At 45.6% G+C, this 20,358-nt stretch overlaps 3 protein-coding genes and 1 non-coding gene across 7 annotated transcripts; 2 read left to right on the top strand and 2 right to left on the bottom strand.

The window, feature by feature from the left end:
• The first annotated feature begins 1,868 nt into the window (after positions 1-1,868).
• On the top strand, positions 1,869-5,112 carry KLHDC9 (kelch domain containing 9). The gene is made up of 4 exons (XM_061400867.1): positions 1,869-3,833; positions 4,117-4,276; positions 4,368-4,566; positions 4,834-5,112. The coding sequence occupies exons 1-4, from the start codon at positions 3,313-3,315 to the stop codon at positions 4,998-5,000; spliced, it is 1,047 nt and encodes a 348-aa protein (XP_061256851.1). The 5' UTR covers positions 1,869-3,312; the 3' UTR covers positions 5,001-5,112.
• Positions 5,113-5,312: 200 nt separating this feature from the next.
• Positions 5,313-17,337, bottom strand: PFDN2 (prefoldin subunit 2). The gene is made up of 4 exons (XM_061401051.1): positions 17,225-17,337; positions 6,436-6,524; positions 6,211-6,334; positions 5,313-5,614 (listed from the first exon to the last, which is right to left on the bottom strand). The coding sequence occupies exons 1-4, from the start codon at positions 17,297-17,299 to the stop codon at positions 5,438-5,440; spliced, it is 465 nt and encodes a 154-aa protein (XP_061257035.1). The 5' UTR covers positions 17,300-17,337; the 3' UTR covers positions 5,313-5,437.
• LOC133245502 (U6 spliceosomal RNA) lies at positions 11,737-11,843 on the bottom strand. Its single transcript, XR_009735749.1, has one exon. It is a non-coding gene; the product is annotated as a U6 spliceosomal RNA (small nuclear RNA).
• Positions 17,073-20,298, top strand: NIT1 (nitrilase 1). Of its 4 annotated transcripts, none has more exons than XM_061400908.1 (7): positions 17,073-17,136; positions 18,018-18,116; positions 18,384-18,638; positions 18,749-18,852; positions 19,061-19,194; positions 19,364-19,489; positions 19,756-20,298. In XM_061400908.1, exons 3-7 carry the CDS (start codon positions 18,394-18,396, stop codon positions 20,020-20,022), a joined length of 876 nt encoding a protein of 291 aa, XP_061256892.1. In that variant the 5' UTR covers positions 17,073-17,136; positions 18,018-18,116; positions 18,384-18,393; the 3' UTR covers positions 20,023-20,298. The 4 variants fall into 4 exon arrangements, with proteins under 4 accessions (XP_061256892.1, XP_061256875.1, XP_061256885.1 ...); XM_061400891.1 differs by lacking the exon at positions 17,073-17,136 and adding an exon at positions 17,357-17,459; XM_061400901.1 differs by lacking the exon at positions 17,073-17,136 and adding an exon at positions 17,466-17,627.
• The last annotated feature ends 60 nt before the right edge of the window (positions 20,299-20,358 follow it).

Below are 20,358 nucleotides of genomic sequence, written 5' to 3'. Positions count from 1 at the left end.
GGTATAGGTAAGGAATAGGTCCTCATACGTTCCTGCCCATACCCTCTTCATGCTATTTTTCTCTAAGGACCAAGAGTTAGGATCTGGAGTGGGAAAAGCCCTGCTGTGCTGTTCCTGAATGACACCTCCATCCCTACTGTAGCTCGAGTCACTCTCTAAGGCCTTGGTTTCTGGGACATGATGGGGACCAAGCTGATGCTATAGAAACCAAAGGCAAAAGTAAGCAGTCATCACTCCCATTTACAGCCCAGCCCCGACAGACACAAGGCCTGTTTCTGTCCCACCTCAGCAATGCTGGAAGTAGAAACCTGTCTGCATTCTCACCTGTAGCTAAATCTAGTCAGTGTGGGTCTGGGCCTCTTCATTCTTCCCTGGGTCTTGCAGGGATGAGTTAAGAAGCAGCTCAGGGACCTGGCTTGAATAAAAGGCTGATACCAGGGAGGGGCAGGAGTCTGTTCTTCTCACTCCTCCCCCCCTTCACCTCTATCCAGCTTCTAAGGCTGGGCAGCTTCTGCCCTGGATCTTATCAGGAGAAACTCCCTGCCCTTAATTCTGAGTTCCAGATGCCACAGTACCTGTTTCCTTGTGCTGTATGAGTTCATGAGACAAGATGAAATCAGGAATTACTCTTCCTAGGACTCAATAGTGAAAAGTTCTCCAAAGTTCCAGATCTCTTCCCTCACCCCAACCCAATCTCTCCTCTAGCCCTCACCCTGGCCCCCCGCCCCCTGCACAGTACCCTGAGACTGGGCTCTACTACCCTCTAGTGGCCAGAGAGGAAAGGGCTGTCCCACCCAGTCAAGACTTTCAAGCCTTTACCACAGATCTCTGGTTTGTAAGACAACTAAGAGATTAGCCTTTGCCCTGCTTTATTCCGTATTCCAAGGCCAAATTTGCCTGTTACTCCAGGTGTTTCTTGACTTCCTACTTTTGCATTCCAGTCCCCTATAATGAAAAGGACATCTTTTTTTGGATAATCACGATGGTATGATCACTCACCTAGAGCCAGACAATCCTGGAATGTGAAGTCAAGTGGGCCTTAGAAAGCATCACTACGAGCAAAGCTAGTGGAGGTGATGGAATTCCAGTTGAGCTATTCCAAATCCTGAAAGATGATGCTGTGAAAGTGCTGCTCTCAATATGCCAGCAAATTTGGAAAACTCAGCAGTGGCCACAGGGCTGGAAAAAGTCAGTTTTCATTCCAATCCCAAAGAAAGGCAATGCCAAAGAATGCTCAAACTACCGCACAATTGCACTCATCTCACACGCTAGTAAAGTAATGCTCAAAATTCTCCAAGCCAGGCTTCAGCAATAGGTGAACCGTGAACTTCCTGATGTTCAAGCTGGTTTTAGAAAAGGCAGAGGAACCAGAGATCAAATTGCCAACATCCGCTGGATCATCAAAAAAGCAAGAGAGTTCCAGAAAAACATCTATTTCTGCTTTATTGACTATGCCAAAGACTTTGACTGTGTGGATCACAATAAACTGTGGAAAATCCTGAAAGAGATGGGAATACCCAACCACCTGACCTGCTTCTTGAGAAACCTATATGCAGGTCAGGAAGCAATAGTTAGAACTGGACATGGAACAACAGACTGGTTCCAATTAGGAAAAGGAGTATGTCAAGGCTGTATATTGTCACCCTGCTTATTTAACTTATTTGCAGAGTACATCATGAGAAATGCTGGGCTGGAAGAAGCACAAGCTGGAATCAAGATTGCCGGGAGAAATATCAATAACCTCAGATATACAGATGACACCACCCTTATGGCAGAAAGTGAAAAGGAACTAAAGAGCCTCTTGATGAAAGTAAAAGTGGAGAGTGAAAAAGTTGGGTTAAAGCTCAACATTCAGAAAATGAAGATCATGGCATCTGGTCCCATCACTTCATGGGAAATAGATGGAGAAACAGTGGAAACAGTGTCAGACTTTATTTTTCTGGGCTCCAAAATCACTGCAGATGGTGACTGCAGCCATGAAATTAAGAGACACTTACTCCTTGGAAGAAAAGTTATGACCAACCTAGATAGCATATTCAAAAGCAGAGACATTACTTTGCCAACTAAAGTCCGTCTAGTCAAGGATATGGTTTTTCCAGTGGTCATGTATGGATGTGAGAGTTGGACTATGAAGAAAGCTGAGCGCCGAAGAATTGATGCTTTTGAACTGTGGTGTTAGAGAAGACTCTTGAGAGTCCCTTGGACTGCAAGGAGATCCAACCAGTCCATTCTAAAGGAGATCAGCCCTGGGTGTTCTTTGGAAAGAATGATGCTAAAACTGAAACTCCAGTACTTTGGCCACCTCATGTGAAGAGTTGACTCATTGGTAAAGACTCTGATGCTGGGAGGGATTGGGGGCAGGAGGAGAAGGGGATGACAGAGGATGAGATGGCTGGATGGCATCACCGATTCGATGGACATGAGTTTGGGTGAACTCCGGGAGATGGTGATGGACAGGGAGGTCTGGCGTGCGGCAATTCATGGGGTTGCAAAGAGTCGGACACAACTGAGCGACTGAACTGAACTGAACTGAAGAGATTAACCAGCAACGTTTTATAAACGAGAAAGAAAAGGCCTAGAGAAAAATAATCACTTTGAGAGTCAGGATATAGCTGGAACCAGAACCCAGGTCTCCTGACTCCCAGGTGAGTATAGTTTACGTTCACTGTCTCCACTCTGAGTTTTGTCTCCGCTTCCTCACTCATCCCTGGGGAAATCAGAACCAAACAGAAAAGTGCCAGAGCGAACTTGCCTGGCTGCCCAGTGGTGAAGACGCCGGGCTTCCACTGCCTGGGGCGAACGTTGCATCCTTGTTGGGAAACTAAGATCCCACATGCCAAGTGGCAGGCCTCTTCCCCCTCGCCGCCCGACCCCCAAAATATGCTAAAGTCAAAAGCACATGGTTCCTCCTCAATATTTGCTGAGCAACGCCGGCACCTGAAACGTCGTAGTCCCAAGTGAATTCGCAGCTTAAACAACAGGGGTCTTTCTGAAGAACTGGCTCTCCTCGGTCTGAGTTCAACACTCATCATTTTTATTGACCTAGCACAGCTCCTGTTGCCATGGTGACAACACCTCTTCCCGGTAGCTCCCCAGGTCTCCTGTCTCCACGGTTACCAGTGCTTTGCGACCTTCAATTTGCAGCGTCGTGCTGCAGCCGCGGCAGTGGTTGCTGGGTGACGGCGGCGAGAGCCGGTGCCTTGAGGTGGGGACCTGGAGGGGCTTCCGGTAGGGGCGGTTCCAGAGAACCTTGAGCCCCCATATAGCTGGGCTCCGGGCCGCCGGCCCCGCAGCTCGCCTCTACCGGGTCCCATGGCTGGGGCTGTGGGCGAGGCGCGGGGCTCGGGCTGGACCTGGCGGCCGGTGGCGCAGGACCCGCTGCTGGCGCGGGCCTTCCATTCATGCACTGAACTGCGGGGACGGTTCTATCTGGTCGGGGGGCTCCTAGCTGGAGGAGCGAGAGAGCCGAGCAGTGAAACAGTGGTCTTCGATCCGGCTGGGGGCCAGGCCGTGCGTGTGGCAGCACGGGGCGGCCCGAGGCGCAGCCACCACGACGCGGCGCCGGTGGGCGGTCGCTGGCTCTGCGTGGTGGGCGGCTGGGACGGGTCGCACCGCTCGGCCACTGTGACCGCTTTGGACACGGACCGCGGTGTGTGGGAGGCGTGGACCGCCGGCTCCGGCAGCTGCCCCCCCGCCGGCCTCAGTAGTCACACCTGTACCCGAATCTCCGACCGAGAGCTGCGGGTAGCAGGTCGGGAGGGCGGGACCCGCACTCAGCGTCGTTACGGAAGCATCTACACGTTAAGGCTGGACCCTGGCGCCCGCACCTATTGGTATGACCTCCCCTGCCCTAAAATTTTCACCCTTCCTTCACCTGCACCCTGGAAAAACAGATTCGCAGGCAGTTTATCTAACATCCTCACCCTAGCACCATTCTTCCCTGGGAACCTTCCATGTCTAAGAGTTTAACTCCCTTTCAATATTACCCTTCATCTCAGCTGAACTACATGTGGCCTTTCCATGTCTCCCTTCTATCGCTGGCGAGGGGAGTGGGGAAAAGGCAGTATACAGCACTTACATTTTCTAGAAAACCCAACTCAGGCCTGAATTTCACAGCTATAAGGAAGAAGGCTGCCACACTGCTTCACGCTCGGGTCACTGTGCTGCTTTGCTCCAAAGTCCTGGGCCCCACCCAGGTCACCAGCTATTACTCTTTGGGGGCTGCAACTCAGCTGAACCAGAAGTAGCTGGGCATTGGAGTCATGGGAAGATTAAGGTATTGTCTACTCACATCTCACTAAGGGTGGAACGCGACTAAACTTTGGATGCCCAAATCCCTCCAGACAGTCCCTTCTTTCTCCCTCAAGGAGGAACCGCCTGTTGCCCCCCATTTGATGGAAAAGCTTTCAAGGCTCGTGAGCAGCGGGCAGGGGTCCCGGCAGGGGCCTCGAGGACTGCGCCATCACTCATGTTCTGTGGTTGGGCCCTTTGCTGTCCTGTTCGGTGGAGAAACTTTGACCAGAGCCAGAGACACCATCTGCAATGACCTCTACATCTATGATACCCGTAAGAGCCAGCTTAAAGGTTGAGAAGGGGGAAAGGTGGGAAGACAGGAGAACCTGAAGACTACAGAGAGATAAAGGATGGAGTAAAGGGGTAGGGAGGAGGAAGAAGTAGTCGACAACTTAAAGGAATACACAGAATATTAAATTTTTGAGAGGCCTGCAAATCATGGGAGGAGAAAAACAATGAGCAAGCCTTTGTCTTCTTGAGAGCCCCATGGGAGCCAAAGTGCTACGGCCTCAATAACCACCCTCTGCCCTTACCCAACAGGAAAGTCTCCTTCTCTGTGGTTCCACTTCCCCTGTGCCGACCATCGACTAAAACGCGTGGGCCATCGCACCTGCCTTTGGAATGATCAGCTCTACCTGGTCGGGGGTTTTGGTGAGGATGGCAGGACAGCTAGTCCACAGGTTTGCATTCTAGACCTCTTTATCTAAAGAATAGTGCAAGATACACTGCCAAGCCTCTGTTTTGTCGCAAACTCAAAGCATTATCACAGAGCTATCTTCCTCTTTTCAAATGCTGATTAAATTGCAACCTGAGAGTCAACACTGTCTCTTGAATCTTTTGGTGGGGAGGGAAGTAAATAAGGAGATGCATCTTTATTTGCAAAGGAAAGGATAAAATATAAGACCTAGTCTGATACTGTGAGCCATTAACCTGACAGAACCAAAACCACAAATCATATGCTTATCCATGCCCCATGCAAATTCTACCCCTCATATTGGGTGAAAGGTTCAGGCTAGAGCTAAGCATTCTGACCAAAACATTTAATTAACAAAAAAATATTACAATAGCAGAGAAAATAATAATAACAATAAAGAGAAATTAGAAGTGGGAATCAGGGTAGAAAACAACGCGAAGGCTTTGGTTTCTAGGAGACCAACACGCCAGCTGAGCTGGCCTTAGCCCCAGCGCCTTCTGAGTTTTCCTTGGCTGCTGGCTTCTCGTCTTCCCCCATGAGACGAATGTTGTGCTTTTCCCGGAATTCATTTAGTTCTTTTCCCTTTGCCTGAAGCTGTTGTGTCAGTGTCTCAATGATCTTCTGTATCTAGAGGGCAAGCAACAGGGATTATGTAAGGATTTCAGGACTCCCTTCCCCCATCTGTTACAGACAATGGTTGGGGGAAGTGAAGGACAGATGATACCTCTAACCTCATCTTTAACCAAATATTAATAGTAGAGCCCAGACACTAAAAGTATTCCTTTCTTTAAAACAATGGCTTAAAACTTTAGTATACATAAGAATCACCTTGGCTGATTATTTTAAAAATGCTCTTCATGGCTCCCATCCCCAGCAGTTTTGAATCAGTGGGTACAGGAGAGGGTTTGGGAAGCTGCATTTTAAATTAGTCCTCCAGGTGATCTGGATGCAGGCACCCATGGACTACACTGTGAAAAACACACTCTAACCACCTTGCTTCTCCCAACTCAGCCAGGTCACAGAACCCATGGTGAGAGGCACAGTCAGCAACTCCTTTGTCTAAGGAGTTAGACTGAGCATAACATAAAGAGCATAGGCCAATAGGCTATTTATGCTGTCTTCAATGAGAGTCCCTACCCAAGCCCTCCTCCCCACATTCCCTAAAGCCCAAGCCTCCCCTTCCTTACTGTTGCTCAGAGCATCTATACGGGGATCTTGCTCACCTGCTCCTTGTTGTTCTCCAGGGCAGGCAGCACCTCTTTGACGGTCCGCTCCACCAGCACCCCTCCAACCATGCGGTAGCACTTGCGGGTTTCATCGACCTCCTTCAGAGTATCAATCACTAGGCTAAGGTAGGAGGACAAAGCAGAGCCTGAGAATTCAGTCCCACTCTGCTGCAACCCTCGTACAAAGTGGCCCATCCAACTCTCCTACTCTTTGCTCCTCACCTATGCTCATTCAACTCCATCTCCAGCTCAGCTGCTTTGGATGCCAGGCCCCGCTGTTCCTGCCTAAGACGGTTGAAGCCAGCAATTACCTAAGACGAGAAAGAGATAAGGTGAGAGAGAGGACAGTGGAAATGGCGGAGGGTCAACATACAACCGACTCACTGGAAAAGACCCTGACACTAGGAAAGACTGAAGGCAAAAGAAGAAGAGGACAGCAGCGGATGAGATGGTCAGACAGCATCACCAACTCAATGAAAATTAATCTGAGCAAACTCCAGGAGACAGAGAAAGAGGACAGAGAAGCCTGGCACTCTGGAGTCCGTGGTGTCGCAAAGAGTTGGACATGACTTAGCCACTGAACAACAACATACAACACAGCATGGCAGGCTTTACAAAGACGCAGTAGTCGGCACCTACCTGGCAAAAGGAGAACACGGTCTGCAATTTGTAACTTATGTCTGTCTGGAACTCCATTCAACCAACACTGAGTGCCAGCTAGGTGGCTAGGCCACCTTACAACTTAGTCTGGTGAGGACTAGGCATTTGTTAGCCTCTTGATGAAAGTGAAAGAGGAGAGTGAAAAAGTTGGCTTAAAGCTCAACCTTCAGAAAACGAAGATCATGGCATCTGGTCCCATCACTTCATGGGAAATAGATGGGGAAACAGTGTCAGACTTTAATTTTTGGGGGCTCCAAAATCACTGCAGATGGTGACTGCAGCCGTGAAATTAAAAGATGCTTACTCCTTGGAAGGAAAGTTATGACCAACCTAGATGGCATATTCAAAAGCAGAGACATTACTTTGCCAACAAAGGTTCGTCTAGTCAAGGATATGGTTTTTCCAGTGGTCATGTATGGATGTGAGAGTTGGACTGTGAAGAAAGCTGAACGCCGAAGAATTGATGCTTTTGAACTGTGGTGTTGGAGAAGACTCTTGAGAGTCCCTTGGATTGCAAGGAGATCCAACCAGTCCATCCTAAAGGAGACCAGTCCTGGGTGTTCATTGGAAGGACTGATGCTGAGGCTGAAACTCCAATACTTTGGCCACCTCACGCGAAGAGCTGACTCATTGGAAAAGACCCTGATGCTGGGGGGATTGGGGGCAGGAGGAGAAGGGGACGACAGAGGATAAGATGGCTGGATGGCATCACTGACTCAATGCACATGAGTTTGGGTGAACTCTGGGAGTTGATGATGGACAAGGAGGCCTGGCATGGTGCAATTCATGGGGTCAAAAAGAGTCGGACACGACTGAGCGACTGAACTGAACTGAACTGAACTGAGGCATTTGTTATAAGAATGGGAAGTGGAGAGCTACTGGAACACCTACAGGGTAGCTTAAACTTGCAGGTAAAGGAAAAGCTTTGTAGTGAGTAATTCTTGTTTGGGTCTGCCCAGCATCCCTCTCATTAGGGAACCGCCCCTTCTAATTCACTGGGGTTCTTGTGGGGCTACTAATTACAGGACCCTTGCCCCTTGACCACAGGGACAGTAACCTATTCTATACTACAGTTTCTCTACAGGAGAGACAAACAGGTACAAAATGCAGCTGGAGCTCAGACACCTATGTGAGTATTCGGTCATCTCTGACATTTTGCAACCTTATGGACTGTAGCCCACCAGGCTCTTCTGTCTATGAGATTTTCCAGGCAAGAATACTGGAGTGGGTTGCCATTTCCTCCTCCAGGGAATCTTCCCGACCCAGGTATCGAACCACCATTTCCTGTGTCTCCTGCATTGCAGTTAAATTCTTTACCATCTGAGCCACCAGGGAAGCCCCAACACTGACAGTTGTCCTGTAAAGATTATCCTCCATTCCTTTCCTGAAACCCCTGAAGCTGCCCTAGTTCTTGAACTCTGTGTGGCCTAGATGATTAATGTGTCTTTTCACTGTGTTCAGTTCTACCACCAGCCTTCTAAAACAGTCCTTTAAAAAAAAACAAATGGCCCAAAGCTCATATCTGCAGCCTGTAAATCCTAACTGATAAGAGGTTTCCTGAGAGAGAATGCCTTAACTGAAGCCCAAAGGATGAGAAATCGGGGGTGAGGGTGGGGTGGGCAGTGGTGCAAAAGAAGCATAATAACATACTTAAAGGCCCAGAGAAGTGATTACGACCAGCTGCTTCTTCCCCAGAAACTGAGCAGAGAATTAAAACAGACTGAAAGTCAGCTGGATACTAATGCCACCACCAGCAACACATCTAGTATAGTGCTCTGATGACTGTATTTGGAAAGAAATATCAGATGAAAGGCAGAAGACTAGGTTTCAAGTTTTGTCTCTCACATATTGGTTCTATGACAAGACTTTTAACCCTATTCATTTAACCCTGGCTACAAGTGAGGATCAGGGGATCCGTTTTAAAGCATGAATAGTGGAACCTCAGAGCAGCTACCCAGTCACTGGGAGTGAGGCTCTGGGCCTCAGTATTTCAGAGAAGATCTCCCATGAAATTCTGAGGTGCAGCCAGAACTGAAAACCACTGGGTTAATCTCTCTGAGCCTTAGTTTTCTTACCTGTGATATGCAGGTGATACCTACTTCACAGCGCTGTTGTATCACATGAATGAATGAATGTGGACAGTTTTGTAAGCAGTGAAGTACATTAATTACCATCATGACCTCTCTCCAAATGGAGTGTCCCTTGGACCCTCATGGTCCGCTGAGAGCAACAGGCCCACTCATTCAAACCATTACCAAATCTCTCACGGTCACTTCCATCATCTCCATTCTCACTGCATCGATGACTAAGCACCTCATCTTTACTAGGATCCCTTATTTCTAGCTCTCTCTCTGCAAGATGCATATACAGCTAATATGCTGTCCTGTACCACCTCTGCATCCCTTCTAAGGCCCAATAAATGAAGGAATAAATTTGACGAGGAACTTGTCATTCCAGCAGCTTGTTTCCCTCTCCCAACCATCCTTTCATCTCAATCTGCTTCATCCATTCATTTCAGCAGATGCGTTGGAAATCTCACTCATCTACAAGCTGTTTTTCCTTCATTTTCATTGCCTATAATCGAAACTATTCCATTTATAATTAGCATTTTCTCCACTGTCAACGTAACCTCAAAATACTTTCATCTAAGAAAATTTCACAACTAAGCTAGATTCCAGATGCCCTCCTAGAATCTGAATGACATCCATTCTTCTGGATATATGTTGTATTTAACACACATTAATGAAATCAGCTTAAATGTCTAAAATTTCTGAGACCTGAAATTATTTTCTTTAGTATAATAATTAGTAGGAATCTACTTTTCAACCACCAGTTTAACACCACTAAAGGCAAAGAAATTTTTTAAAATTCCAACTTTTCTTCAAACATTCTTGCTGATTAACAATGCTATATTTCAACCCTACACTTAACAACCCTGTAATAAGCAGAGATGGCCAGGCCACTGTTGACTCCCTCAGCCCTATTAAATCATCTCACACATAAACACTCCTCCTGAAAAAGAATCCAATTAAAATACCAACTCTTTTTCCTTTTTTTGGCCGTGAGGTGTAGCAGGATCTTAGTTTCCTGATCAGGAATCGAACCCCCAACCCCTGTAATGCAAAGGCAGAGTGCAAACCACTGGATCACCAGGAAGTCCCTACTGTTCCTATTCTAAATTAACTTCAAGCCTGACAGCTATACAGTAGAGCACTCACATTCTCATAACTGGCATGTAGAAATAATTTTACAGAGGACATGATCATCTTTTTTTGTTTGTTAGTTCCCAGTTTTCTTCAGATATAATTGATAGGGGACTTCCCTGGCAAACCAGTGGTTAGGACCCAGCTTCCACTGCAGGAGTCCTGGGTTCGATCCCTGTTTGGGGAACTAAGCTCCCACAAGACACACAATGCTCCCCTCCCCAAAACAAAGATAACTGACACAGAGCATTGTGTAAGTTTAAGGTATATAACATTATGATTTTATATATATATTTGAAAACGTTAGCACAATAATATTAGTTAATATATCCATCACCTCACAGTTACTTCTGTGATGGGAACTTTTAAGATTTCTGCTCATAGCAACTTTCAAGTATACAACACAGTATTGTTAACCACAGTTGTCATGGTATACATTAGATCCCCAGAACTAATTCATGTTATAACTCCAATTTTGTTACCTTTTGTACCCCCCCTTCACTCATTCCCCCTCTTCCGGCTCCAAAGCACCAATCTACTCTGTTTCTATGAGTTCAATTTTTTTTTATTCCACATATAAACGAGATCATTAAGTACTTGTCTTTCTTTGACTTATTTTCACTGGACATAATACCTTCAGGGTTCACTCATTTTGTCACAAATAGCAGAATTTCCTTCTTTTTTTTTACAGGTGAATAATATTCTTCTGTGTGTGTATATGTGTGTGTATGTGACATTTTATGTATTCGTCTATAGGACATGGTATTCTAATTTTTAAGGGCTATATAGCACTTAAACTTTATCGATACTTTCTTTTAATACATAAACCATCTAACCATTCTTCTCTTGTTGGGACATTTAGGTTATTTCCAATTTTCCTGTAATAAATAGCACTGATTTTACATATCTGGACAAACAGCACAAAAACTTTACAGTCATTTCTCTTGAATCATACTCTCCTAAGACTGAGTCAAAAGGGTATTAACATTATTATAGTTTCTTTTTTTTTTTTTTTTAAACTTTACAGAATTGTATTAGTTTTGCCAAATATCAAAATGAATCCACCACAGGTATACATGTGTTCCCCATCCTGAACCCTCCTCCCTCCTCCCTCCCCATACCATCCCTCTGGGTCGTCCCAGTGCACTAGCCCCAAGCATCCAGTATCGTGCATCGACCCTGGACTGGCATCTCGTTTCATACATGATATTTTACATGTTTCAATGCCATTCTCCCAAATCTTCCCACCCTCTCCCTCTCCCACAGAGTCCAAAAGGCTGTTCTATACGTCAGTGTCTCTTTTGCTGTCTCGTACACAGGGTTATTGTTACCCTCTTTCTAAATTCCATATATATGCGTTAGTATACTGTATTGGTGTTTTTCCTTCTGGCTTACTTCACTCTGTATAATAGGCTCCAGTTTCATCCACCTCATTAGAACTGATTCAAATGTATTCTTTTTAATGGCTGAGTAATACTCCATTGTGTATATGTACCATAGCTTTCTTATCCATTCATCTGCTGATGGACATCTAGGTTGCTTCCATGTCCTGGCTATTATAAACAGTGCTGCGATGAACATTGGGGTACACGTGTCTCTTTCCCTTCTGGTTTCCTCAGTGTGAATGCCCAGCAGTGGGATTGCTGGATCATAAGGCAGTAAAAATATGGAACACTTCACGAATTTGCATGTCATCCTTGCGCAGGGGCCATGCTAATCTTCTCTGTATCGTTCCAATTTTAGTATATGTGCTGCCGAAGCGAGCACATTTATTATAGTTTCTACTGTATGTTGCTATAAACTCCAAGATGACCAGAAGACTTTACAGTGCTACAAGCAATATCATGACTGTGCCTGACAGTAGCTCATATTACCTATGTTAATTTAGTAATTTTTAGAGCAGGAAGAGATCTTAATTCCAGAAGCCTTGGAATCATCCTCAATTCACTATCCACCCTCAATTAACTTCTAAATCATATCTATCTACTGAATACCTCAAATCCATCCACTATCATCTCTCACTTATACTACGGAGCCTCCTAGGTGAGTTCCACACTTGACTCCTTCAATCCATTCCCCACACTTCAGCACAAGTAACCTTAAATTTAAATCTAACCATCCTATGCCTAAACCTTCCATTATTCCCACTGCTCATGGGATAAAACCCAAACCCCTGAAGACAGCAGAAAAAAAAGTCCTTCAGATCTGGTCCTTGCTGCCTCTTGCAGGCAGTCCTCCTCTCACCGCTCACACTCAGCACTATCAGGTCTCCCGCACTGCAGGCAGATTCGCTGCTGTCTGAGCCACCAGGGAAGCCCATGGCCCAGCAGAACCACTTGCAATTCCCCTATCATTTACCTTCAGGTATCTGCAGAAAATCCACACCCTACCTGGTACACTTACCCAAACCTTTCTTGTCGCATTTTTCTCTGCCTAACTCTAATTCGTTCTTCATGTTTCAACATAGATTCTTCTAGGAAGCAGTTCTTGCCATCCCCTAGCCCCATATTAACTCCTTGTATGTACTCACATATAGTGTGACTGAAGTCACTCAGTGGTGTCTGACTCTTTGTGACCCCATGGACTGTAGCCCACCAGGCTCCTCCATCCATGGAATTTTCTAGGCAAGAGTGCTGGAGTGGGTTGCCATTTCCTTCCCCAGGGGATCTTCCCAACCCAGGCATCGAACCCGGGTCTCCTGCATTGTGGGCAGACGCTTTACCATCTGAGCCACCAGGGAAGCCCACTCACATATAAGCATCTATCAATTTCTTACACTTTTTGATAGAAAACTTTTTCTATTTTCACATACTATGTTCTTTATTTTCCATTATACCGCCTACCTCTAAACTTTATTATCTTCTTTGAAAATTTAAAAATATGTAACTGTACCTTCTTTTAAAACACCTGTATCTTTTACGGTCCTACACTAACCTGCCTGCCTTCCACCACAGTCTGCACAGTAAGGGGGCACTACTATGTGCCAGGTACTCTGCTGGACTCTTTATTTCATTTAATTCTAAAACAAACAACAAAAGCAACAAAACACATTATAAGACATGTACCTTCATTATAAGACATTTTACCTTCTGTAAATACAGATCATGAAACCAAGGCTGGTGGAACGTGGGGGTGGATAAAATAACACAGTGGACAGCAGGACTGCTACTTTCACCATGGTTTAACTCTAAGAATTCATTTTCTATTAATGTATTATCCCTGGCTTGTAACATAATAATCTCTTAATGAGTCAAACTATTTCCATTTGATTTATTTTTGTTTTCTTTCTTTTTTGTTTGATACCATATAGTTTTGATAAGTACGGGGAAAATCTATAATCATATTTATCACCCAAAGGTCTTATCTACATGATATTTACTCTTCCTGGGTTTAATGGAAGAATAAAAGAGGTAGAGAATTATGACTGGATGCATCTGGAAGAGCATTTTCTGGGCTGTCACTGCACTTAGTATCTTCTTTTTAGTTCAGTGCCCCCTGTTCTGACTAACATGTGCTGTGTGCTTAGTTGCACAGTCACGTCTGACTCTGTGATTCCCTGGAATATATATAGCCTGCCAGGTGCCTCTGTCCATGGGGATTCTCCAGGCAAACATATTCAACTCTAAAAACTTTTCTGAGCTTATCAAATGATGATTCTCATCCTTTCTCTTCATCAAAGTTTTTAGGACGAGTCTATACTCACTGCCTCCACCTCCTCACCTCCCAATTCACTTTATTTATTTAAATGTTTAACCATGCCATGAGGCTTGTGGAATCTTAGTTCCCTGACCAGGGATCGAACCTGGGCCACAGCAGGGAAAGCACCAAGTCCTAACCACTGGACCCAGAGAATTCCCAAGTTATGTCTTTTTGAATCTAAGTTTTTTCACCAAAAAATTGGAGGTGTCTATCTCGTACAATGTTGTGAGGATTCATTAATTACATCAAGGACTCAGGACATTATCCAACATACAACAGATTGTCAATAAGCAGTACCTGCTATTATTATAACACAGCTCCACCTAAGTGTCCTACAGATACCTTAAACTCAGGTCATTCGAAGCTCAACTTTCTTTTACTCCTTTTTTTCCCCCCCCATTTTGGCAACTCAAACAGCATGTAAGATCCTAGTTCCCCGACTATGGTTCAAACCCGCACGCCCTGAATTGGAAGCTCAGAGTCTTAACCACCGGACCACCAGGGAAGTCCTTTTACTCCATTTTAAACTGCTCCTCTTCTTGTCTCCCCTCTTTCTGCTAATGACACAACTCTAGCCTGTTAGGAAACCCTGGTTTCATCTTTGAACACACCCTTACCCCATCAACTGCCAAATTTCTTACCTCTACCTCAGCAATTTTTCTTAGGCTTACTGACATTGATCATGCCAATTGAAGGCCTCATTACCTCTTGTCTGAGGTACTGCAACAATCTTTTAGATTATCTCCCCATTTTTGGACTCTCCAAATCCATCCTATACATTGTTGCTAATTTAATTCTTCTAGCACTTGGATGACACAGAAAAATATTCATGATATAGTATTAAGCTTAAAAGCAGATTATGAAATAGCAAATAACTGTATTTAGAATACTACATAAAATTAAAGATGTAAATGTGTAAAACACACATGTACAAAAACATAAAAGAAGGGGAAAAACCTCTCAAATGATACATTTCAAAATGGTAAGAACAGTTATCTCTGGATAGTAGGGCCATGGGTAATTTATTTATCTTGTACTTTTTCTTGTGTTTTCTACAATGAATATATATTTTATGTAATAATAAAAAAATAAATGATATAACATATATCCTTCTGTGAGTCCCTCACTGCTTACATAAAAAATTCCTGAATTCTTTGCCATGCAAAGACTCAGTATACTTTAAGGACTATACCTCTCTAACTTATAACTCATAATTTAGCTAAACAAAGTAGTCACTGCACTTCATGTCAATCTATGCTTTCTCTAGATCTCCTCTTACCCTATTCTCTATATTCTGTTTCTACTGCCATCTGTTCAAATTTATCCAATCCTTCAGGTTCAGCTCAAATATCTCTAGTAGGATCATGGTATAAGCAGGAAAAAATACGTCTGTCTGATTCTCAAGTCCCTCAATTAAAAACTCTCCCAGGCTGAGTAAGTTAAAGCCTTTGAAACTCAAACATTCTGAGGACAACACTGCTACTTCAAATGGCAGTAATTAAGTAACAGAAGATAAAACAAGTCAAGTGCCCAGCACAACGTGCCACTTGCCTCCATCCTGTCTATATGGCTCAGATTTGAAGCAGTGATACAGATTTTTTACCCAGTGTTCTCTCTGGAACACAAAGGTCAGAGAATGTTAAGCAAGGAACAGCCTCAGAACTCAATTACCACAATTCTTCAGTCTGTTCTGACAGCCTCTTTTTCTCTATCGTCCCTTAAAACTGGTTTCACTCTGTTCTACTTCTTCACTTTCTGTACAAACCTTAGGTGATTTCACCCACAACCATGGCTTTATCTACCATTCATAAACGTATAATTCTCTGTATCTCCAATTCAGATTTCTTTCTGTAACCTGACATTATGAATCAAACTATCTACTAAATGTCTCTACCTGTATGTCCCACAAGAAACTCAAACTTATTTTCTCCCCAAACCTGTTCATCTTCCTACATTCCCTAAAGGCACCATCCAAGGCAGAAACCTGAAGGACATCGAAGATTCCCCTTTTGTCCCCTTTTCTCCACTTTCAAGTCTTGCAGTAATCCATTCCAAACTTGAAGTCCATCTGCATCCCAAACATATCAGGAAGTTTACTGCCACAGTGTTTTTAAACACATTATTCCCTCTACCCAGAAAATCCTCCAGTTCCTTCTTTGCTTGACTAACTTCTCTCATCCTTTAGAACTGAGCTGAAAGATTATCTTTTTTACAAAACAAAATAATTAACATTTATTATGCACATCAGGTACTTTGGCCACCTGATGCGAAGAGCTGGCTCATTTGAAAAGACTCTGATGCTGGGAAAGATGAAGGCAGGAGGAGAAGGGCATGACAGAGGATGAGATGGCTGGATGGCATCACCGACTCAATGGACAGGAGTCTGAGTAAACTCCGGGAGTTGGTAATGGACAGGGAGGCCTGGCGTGCTGCAGTCCATGAGGTCGCAAAGAGTCACACGACTGAGCGACTGAACTGAACTGAACACACAGTAGTATATTTTGTTTTATATCACTGTGCAAAATACTTTGTATACGTTGTCTAAAAACTCTTCTCCCCTCCCCCAAAATTCCATAACACTTCATATCTCTCATACATACACTTCTGCCTCACATTAGCATTTTGTGTATGTCTTATTTTTCTCACCAGACTAAAAGCTCTTTGATTGCCGGAGTCAGTTTTAAAAATCTTTATGCAGAATACCTCTGCCTATAGTAACTGTTCAACAAATAACTGATAGACAAACCTATAATTAAAAGAGCTATTGTTTTAATTACGTTTTCCTATTTACACGGATTTCTTCCCACCCGTAACAAACACTAGCCCCACTATCAGCAAACCACGGTTCCCAGGCCACAAACGGCCTTCTGATTAACTTATCAAACGTTCTCCCGGTGCTAGGCACTGGGAGAAATGCATGCTCGAATTTTTAGTAAAGGATTTCTGGTGTCTAAATTCAATCTAGTAATGACTCTCAAAACAGTATCAAACACTAGACTGTTCGAGTCTGTGAGTCACGTGGCTCTGCAGTGACGACGATTTTCAGCGTGGCTTCAGAGTCAAGTAACAGACTACACTAGCCGTTCGTCGACTAATCCCCTAGGACTCGCCATGACCTGCCTCACCTAGCCATATCCTGTTCGAAGGTGCGGAGGAAAAGGGGGCAAGTGGCCACCCATTTTTCCTCAGACCTGGGCATTCTCCCAGCCCCTGCTTCCCCCTCGCCTAGGCTCACCCAACCCTCCGAGGGGGCGTGGCTCTCACCTACCAATCCGCCTACTCTCTCCCCGGGGGCTCGGCTAGCTTCTCCAAGGACCCTCCCCTCTCTCGACGGCCACGCAAATGCGGGACTGGAGTAAAGGTCTGCACAGCCACAGGCTAACCCCCCTCCTCTCACGACGACTCTGGACCCAGCCAGCTTGCCCTACTGCACGTTCCCTGGTCCTCACCTGCTCTGCGGACACCGCCCCCTTCCCCGTGCCGCTCCCGCTGCTCTTGCCGGCGCGACCGCCGTTCTCCGCCATCTTCACCGCCTGCTAGGCTTCCGGCCTTCGCGGCTCAGCCCCCTGCCCTGCGTCACGTCCGGTCTCGGAGTTACCGCCCACTCGCCCCTGGCACCGGCACCTCCACCTCCAGGCCGCAGTTTTGTTCGGTTCCCGCGGATGATTTTGGCCATATCTTGATGTAGGACCTACTACCTATCCCGCCCACCCCGATGAATTCCACCTGTGTTGCTTTAACTTGTGCAACAGAGACGCTGCCCCTGGGAGGCGCGGGAAAGAATGGGTTAACTGGAGAGTGGGGCGCTGGTTGAGATCTGGGTGCCAGTGCCCCCCTGCCCACCACTGGGTGGTGAGAAACGAGGGAGGGTGAACTTCCCCTCAGAGATTCTGGTGGGGAAATATGCTTTGCGTCAATAAAACTGACTGTGCTGCACAGTCAGGGAGAGAAGCTGGGAAGACCAAGAAGTAACTCGGAGATGGCTTTTGAACTGCGGAAATATTTGTCTGAGGAAAAAGGCTTTAATTTAATGTGAGATCAAAGGCCTTTCCTCCATCTTCCCACTTTATGATCTCTTCCGGTAGCCCATAATTACCTATGATAAAGAATGTTTTGACCATTTGGGAGGTTTTGCAGGGAGGGTCCTGATTCAGCCTCACAGTATGAAGAGAGAAGTCAAGGGATCTTAGAAATTTATTGCTTGAGAGAAGGGTTGGTGTCCTGATTTCTCACTTTCTTCAGGCTGGGCTTCATCATCAGGCCTCCTCACCAACTCCTGTCCCTTCTTTCGTGTCCTGGACTCCGGATACCTCGATTTTCAGTACTTTGTGCTCCACCCAGGTAACCTGTTTTGCTGTGCTCAGTTGCCTGGCACATAATAGATACTCAGTAAATGTTTGTTAAACGTATGGATGGTGGGAAACACTGGGGCATCAACCATCCACAGAAATATTTGATTAGTGGCTCATTATGCCATGGGTCATTGTGCCCTTTAAGAGTAAAATTAAAGGAAAGTCCAGCTTTCCTGTCTCCCTATTTTAGCCTCTTATCCTTAAACTTAGGTTTCCCCATGCTAGTCACTCTGAGGCTTGCCTATGCCATTTACAGACTCAGAACCATGGCCGCCTCATCTTCTTCCTCGGAACTGCCCCTGGTGGCTGTGTGCCAGGTAACATCGACCCCAGACAAGGAGCAGAACTTTAAAACATGTGCTGAGCTGATTCGGGAGGCTGCCAGACTGGGCGCTTGCCTGGCTTTCCTGCCTGAGGCATTTGACTTCATTGCACGGGACCCTGAAGAGACACGCCGCCTGTCTGAGCCACTGAGTGGGAACCTTTTGGAAGAATATACCCAGCTTGCCAGGTATCAAGGAAAGGGGGAGGGAGAGGTAGTTTCTTTTTGAGTAATGTCCTAGGATTGCCAGATATGAGGGTAGAACTTGAGAAGAGTTGTCAGTGTCCCCTCCCCCTCAGGGAATGTGGACTCTGGCTGTCCTTGGGTGGTTTCCATGAGCGTGGCCAGGACTGGGAGCAGACTCAGAAAATCTACAACTGTCATGTGATTCTGAACAACATGGGTGAGACTCTTTAGCCTGCCTCCTCAGGCAATTATACCTAAGATTCTCCAGAATTCTGTTTTCTCAACTGTTTCCTTGGCCAGGGGTTTTTGGGGGTATTTGTACTTCTGTTCCTAGTCTATAAGCTATCTCCTCTTTGGGAGTAGAGGATCTAAGCTGGCTTTCTAGGGCACCAGCACCGAGTATTTTTTTTTCCCTCTTACTCTAGGGTCAGTAGTGGCCACCTACAGGAAGACGCATCTGTGTGACGTAGAGATTCCAGGACAGGGGCCTATGCGTGAAAGCAACTCTACCATACCTGGGCCCAGTCTTGAGTCTCCTATCAGCACACCAGCAGGCAAGGTGGGCACTGTGAAAGGATGAGGGTAGGAGGGGAACAAGAGGGAAGGGAACAGGAATCCTTGAAAGACGTGGTAAAGGACAGAAAGCCCTAAGGAGTGGGGTAGCAGGGTCATGACCAAATGCTGTGACATAAGGGCAGGGGGGCTAAATAGGCTGGTTTTCATTCCAGATTGGTCTAGCTATCTGCTATGACATGCGGTTCCCTGAACTTTCTCTGACATTGGTTCAGGCTGGAGCAGAAATACTTACCTACCCTTCGGCTTTTGGATCTGTTACAGGCCCAGCCCATTGGGAGGTAAGAGTATACTTCTTTGGAACATAAGGGCTTTTCTTACTTCATTCTCCTTCCTTGGTTCTACCAGTTAAAAGATTTTCTTTCTCCTTCCCAACTAGTGGGAAAATTCACTTTCCCAGATTGTTGCCTCTCAGAGTAGTAAATAATTCATAGGCAATTATCAGGATGGTCACAATGGGTAGATTGGGCTGTAATGTCCATGGCTTATCACTTCCCTACCAGCTGCTACATGTACTTAAGTGAACAGCTGTCTTCTCCATCCCTAGGTGTTGTTGCGGGCCCGTGCCATTGAAACCCAGTGCTACGTAGTGGCGGCAGCACAGTGTGGACGCCACCATGAGAAGAGAGCAAGTTATGGCCATAGCATGGTGGTAGATCCCTGGGGAACAGTGGTGGCCCGCTGCTCTGAAGGACCAGGCCTTTGCCTTGCCCGAATTGACCTCAACTATCTGCAACAGTTGCGCAAACAACTGCCTGTGTTCCAGCACCGCAGGCCTGACCTCTACGGCAATCTGGGTCACCCACTGTCTTAAGACTTTTGACTTCTGTCCACTGAGACCTCCATTGTGAGCTGGTGGTGTTGTGACTTGTAGGCAGGACCCAGGCGCAGCTTCCCTCATTTGGAGAACCTTGTCTCTTGATGGAACACAGGCTCAGCTTCTTGGAAAAGAAGAAACTTTCACCTGAGCTCAGATTTCAGTTTCAGAAAGGTGGAATTTAATATAGTCACTGTTTATTTCATGAAAACTGAAGTTATGCTGAGGGCTGAGCAGCACTGGCATTGAAAAAAAATATATAATCATCATAAAGTCTGTGTCTGAATATCTCTTTTGGGAGCTGAAAGGGGAGGTGGTATTGTACCAGCTAGA

Source organism: Bos javanicus, chromosome 3 (assembly GCF_032452875.1).
Source record: "Bos javanicus breed banteng chromosome 3, ARS-OSU_banteng_1.0, whole genome shotgun sequence".
Taxonomy (NCBI): domain Eukaryota; kingdom Metazoa; phylum Chordata; class Mammalia; order Artiodactyla; family Bovidae; genus Bos; species Bos javanicus.
The sequence above is the reverse complement of the archived record's forward strand: the minus strand, read 5'-3'. Positions and strand labels throughout refer to the sequence as shown.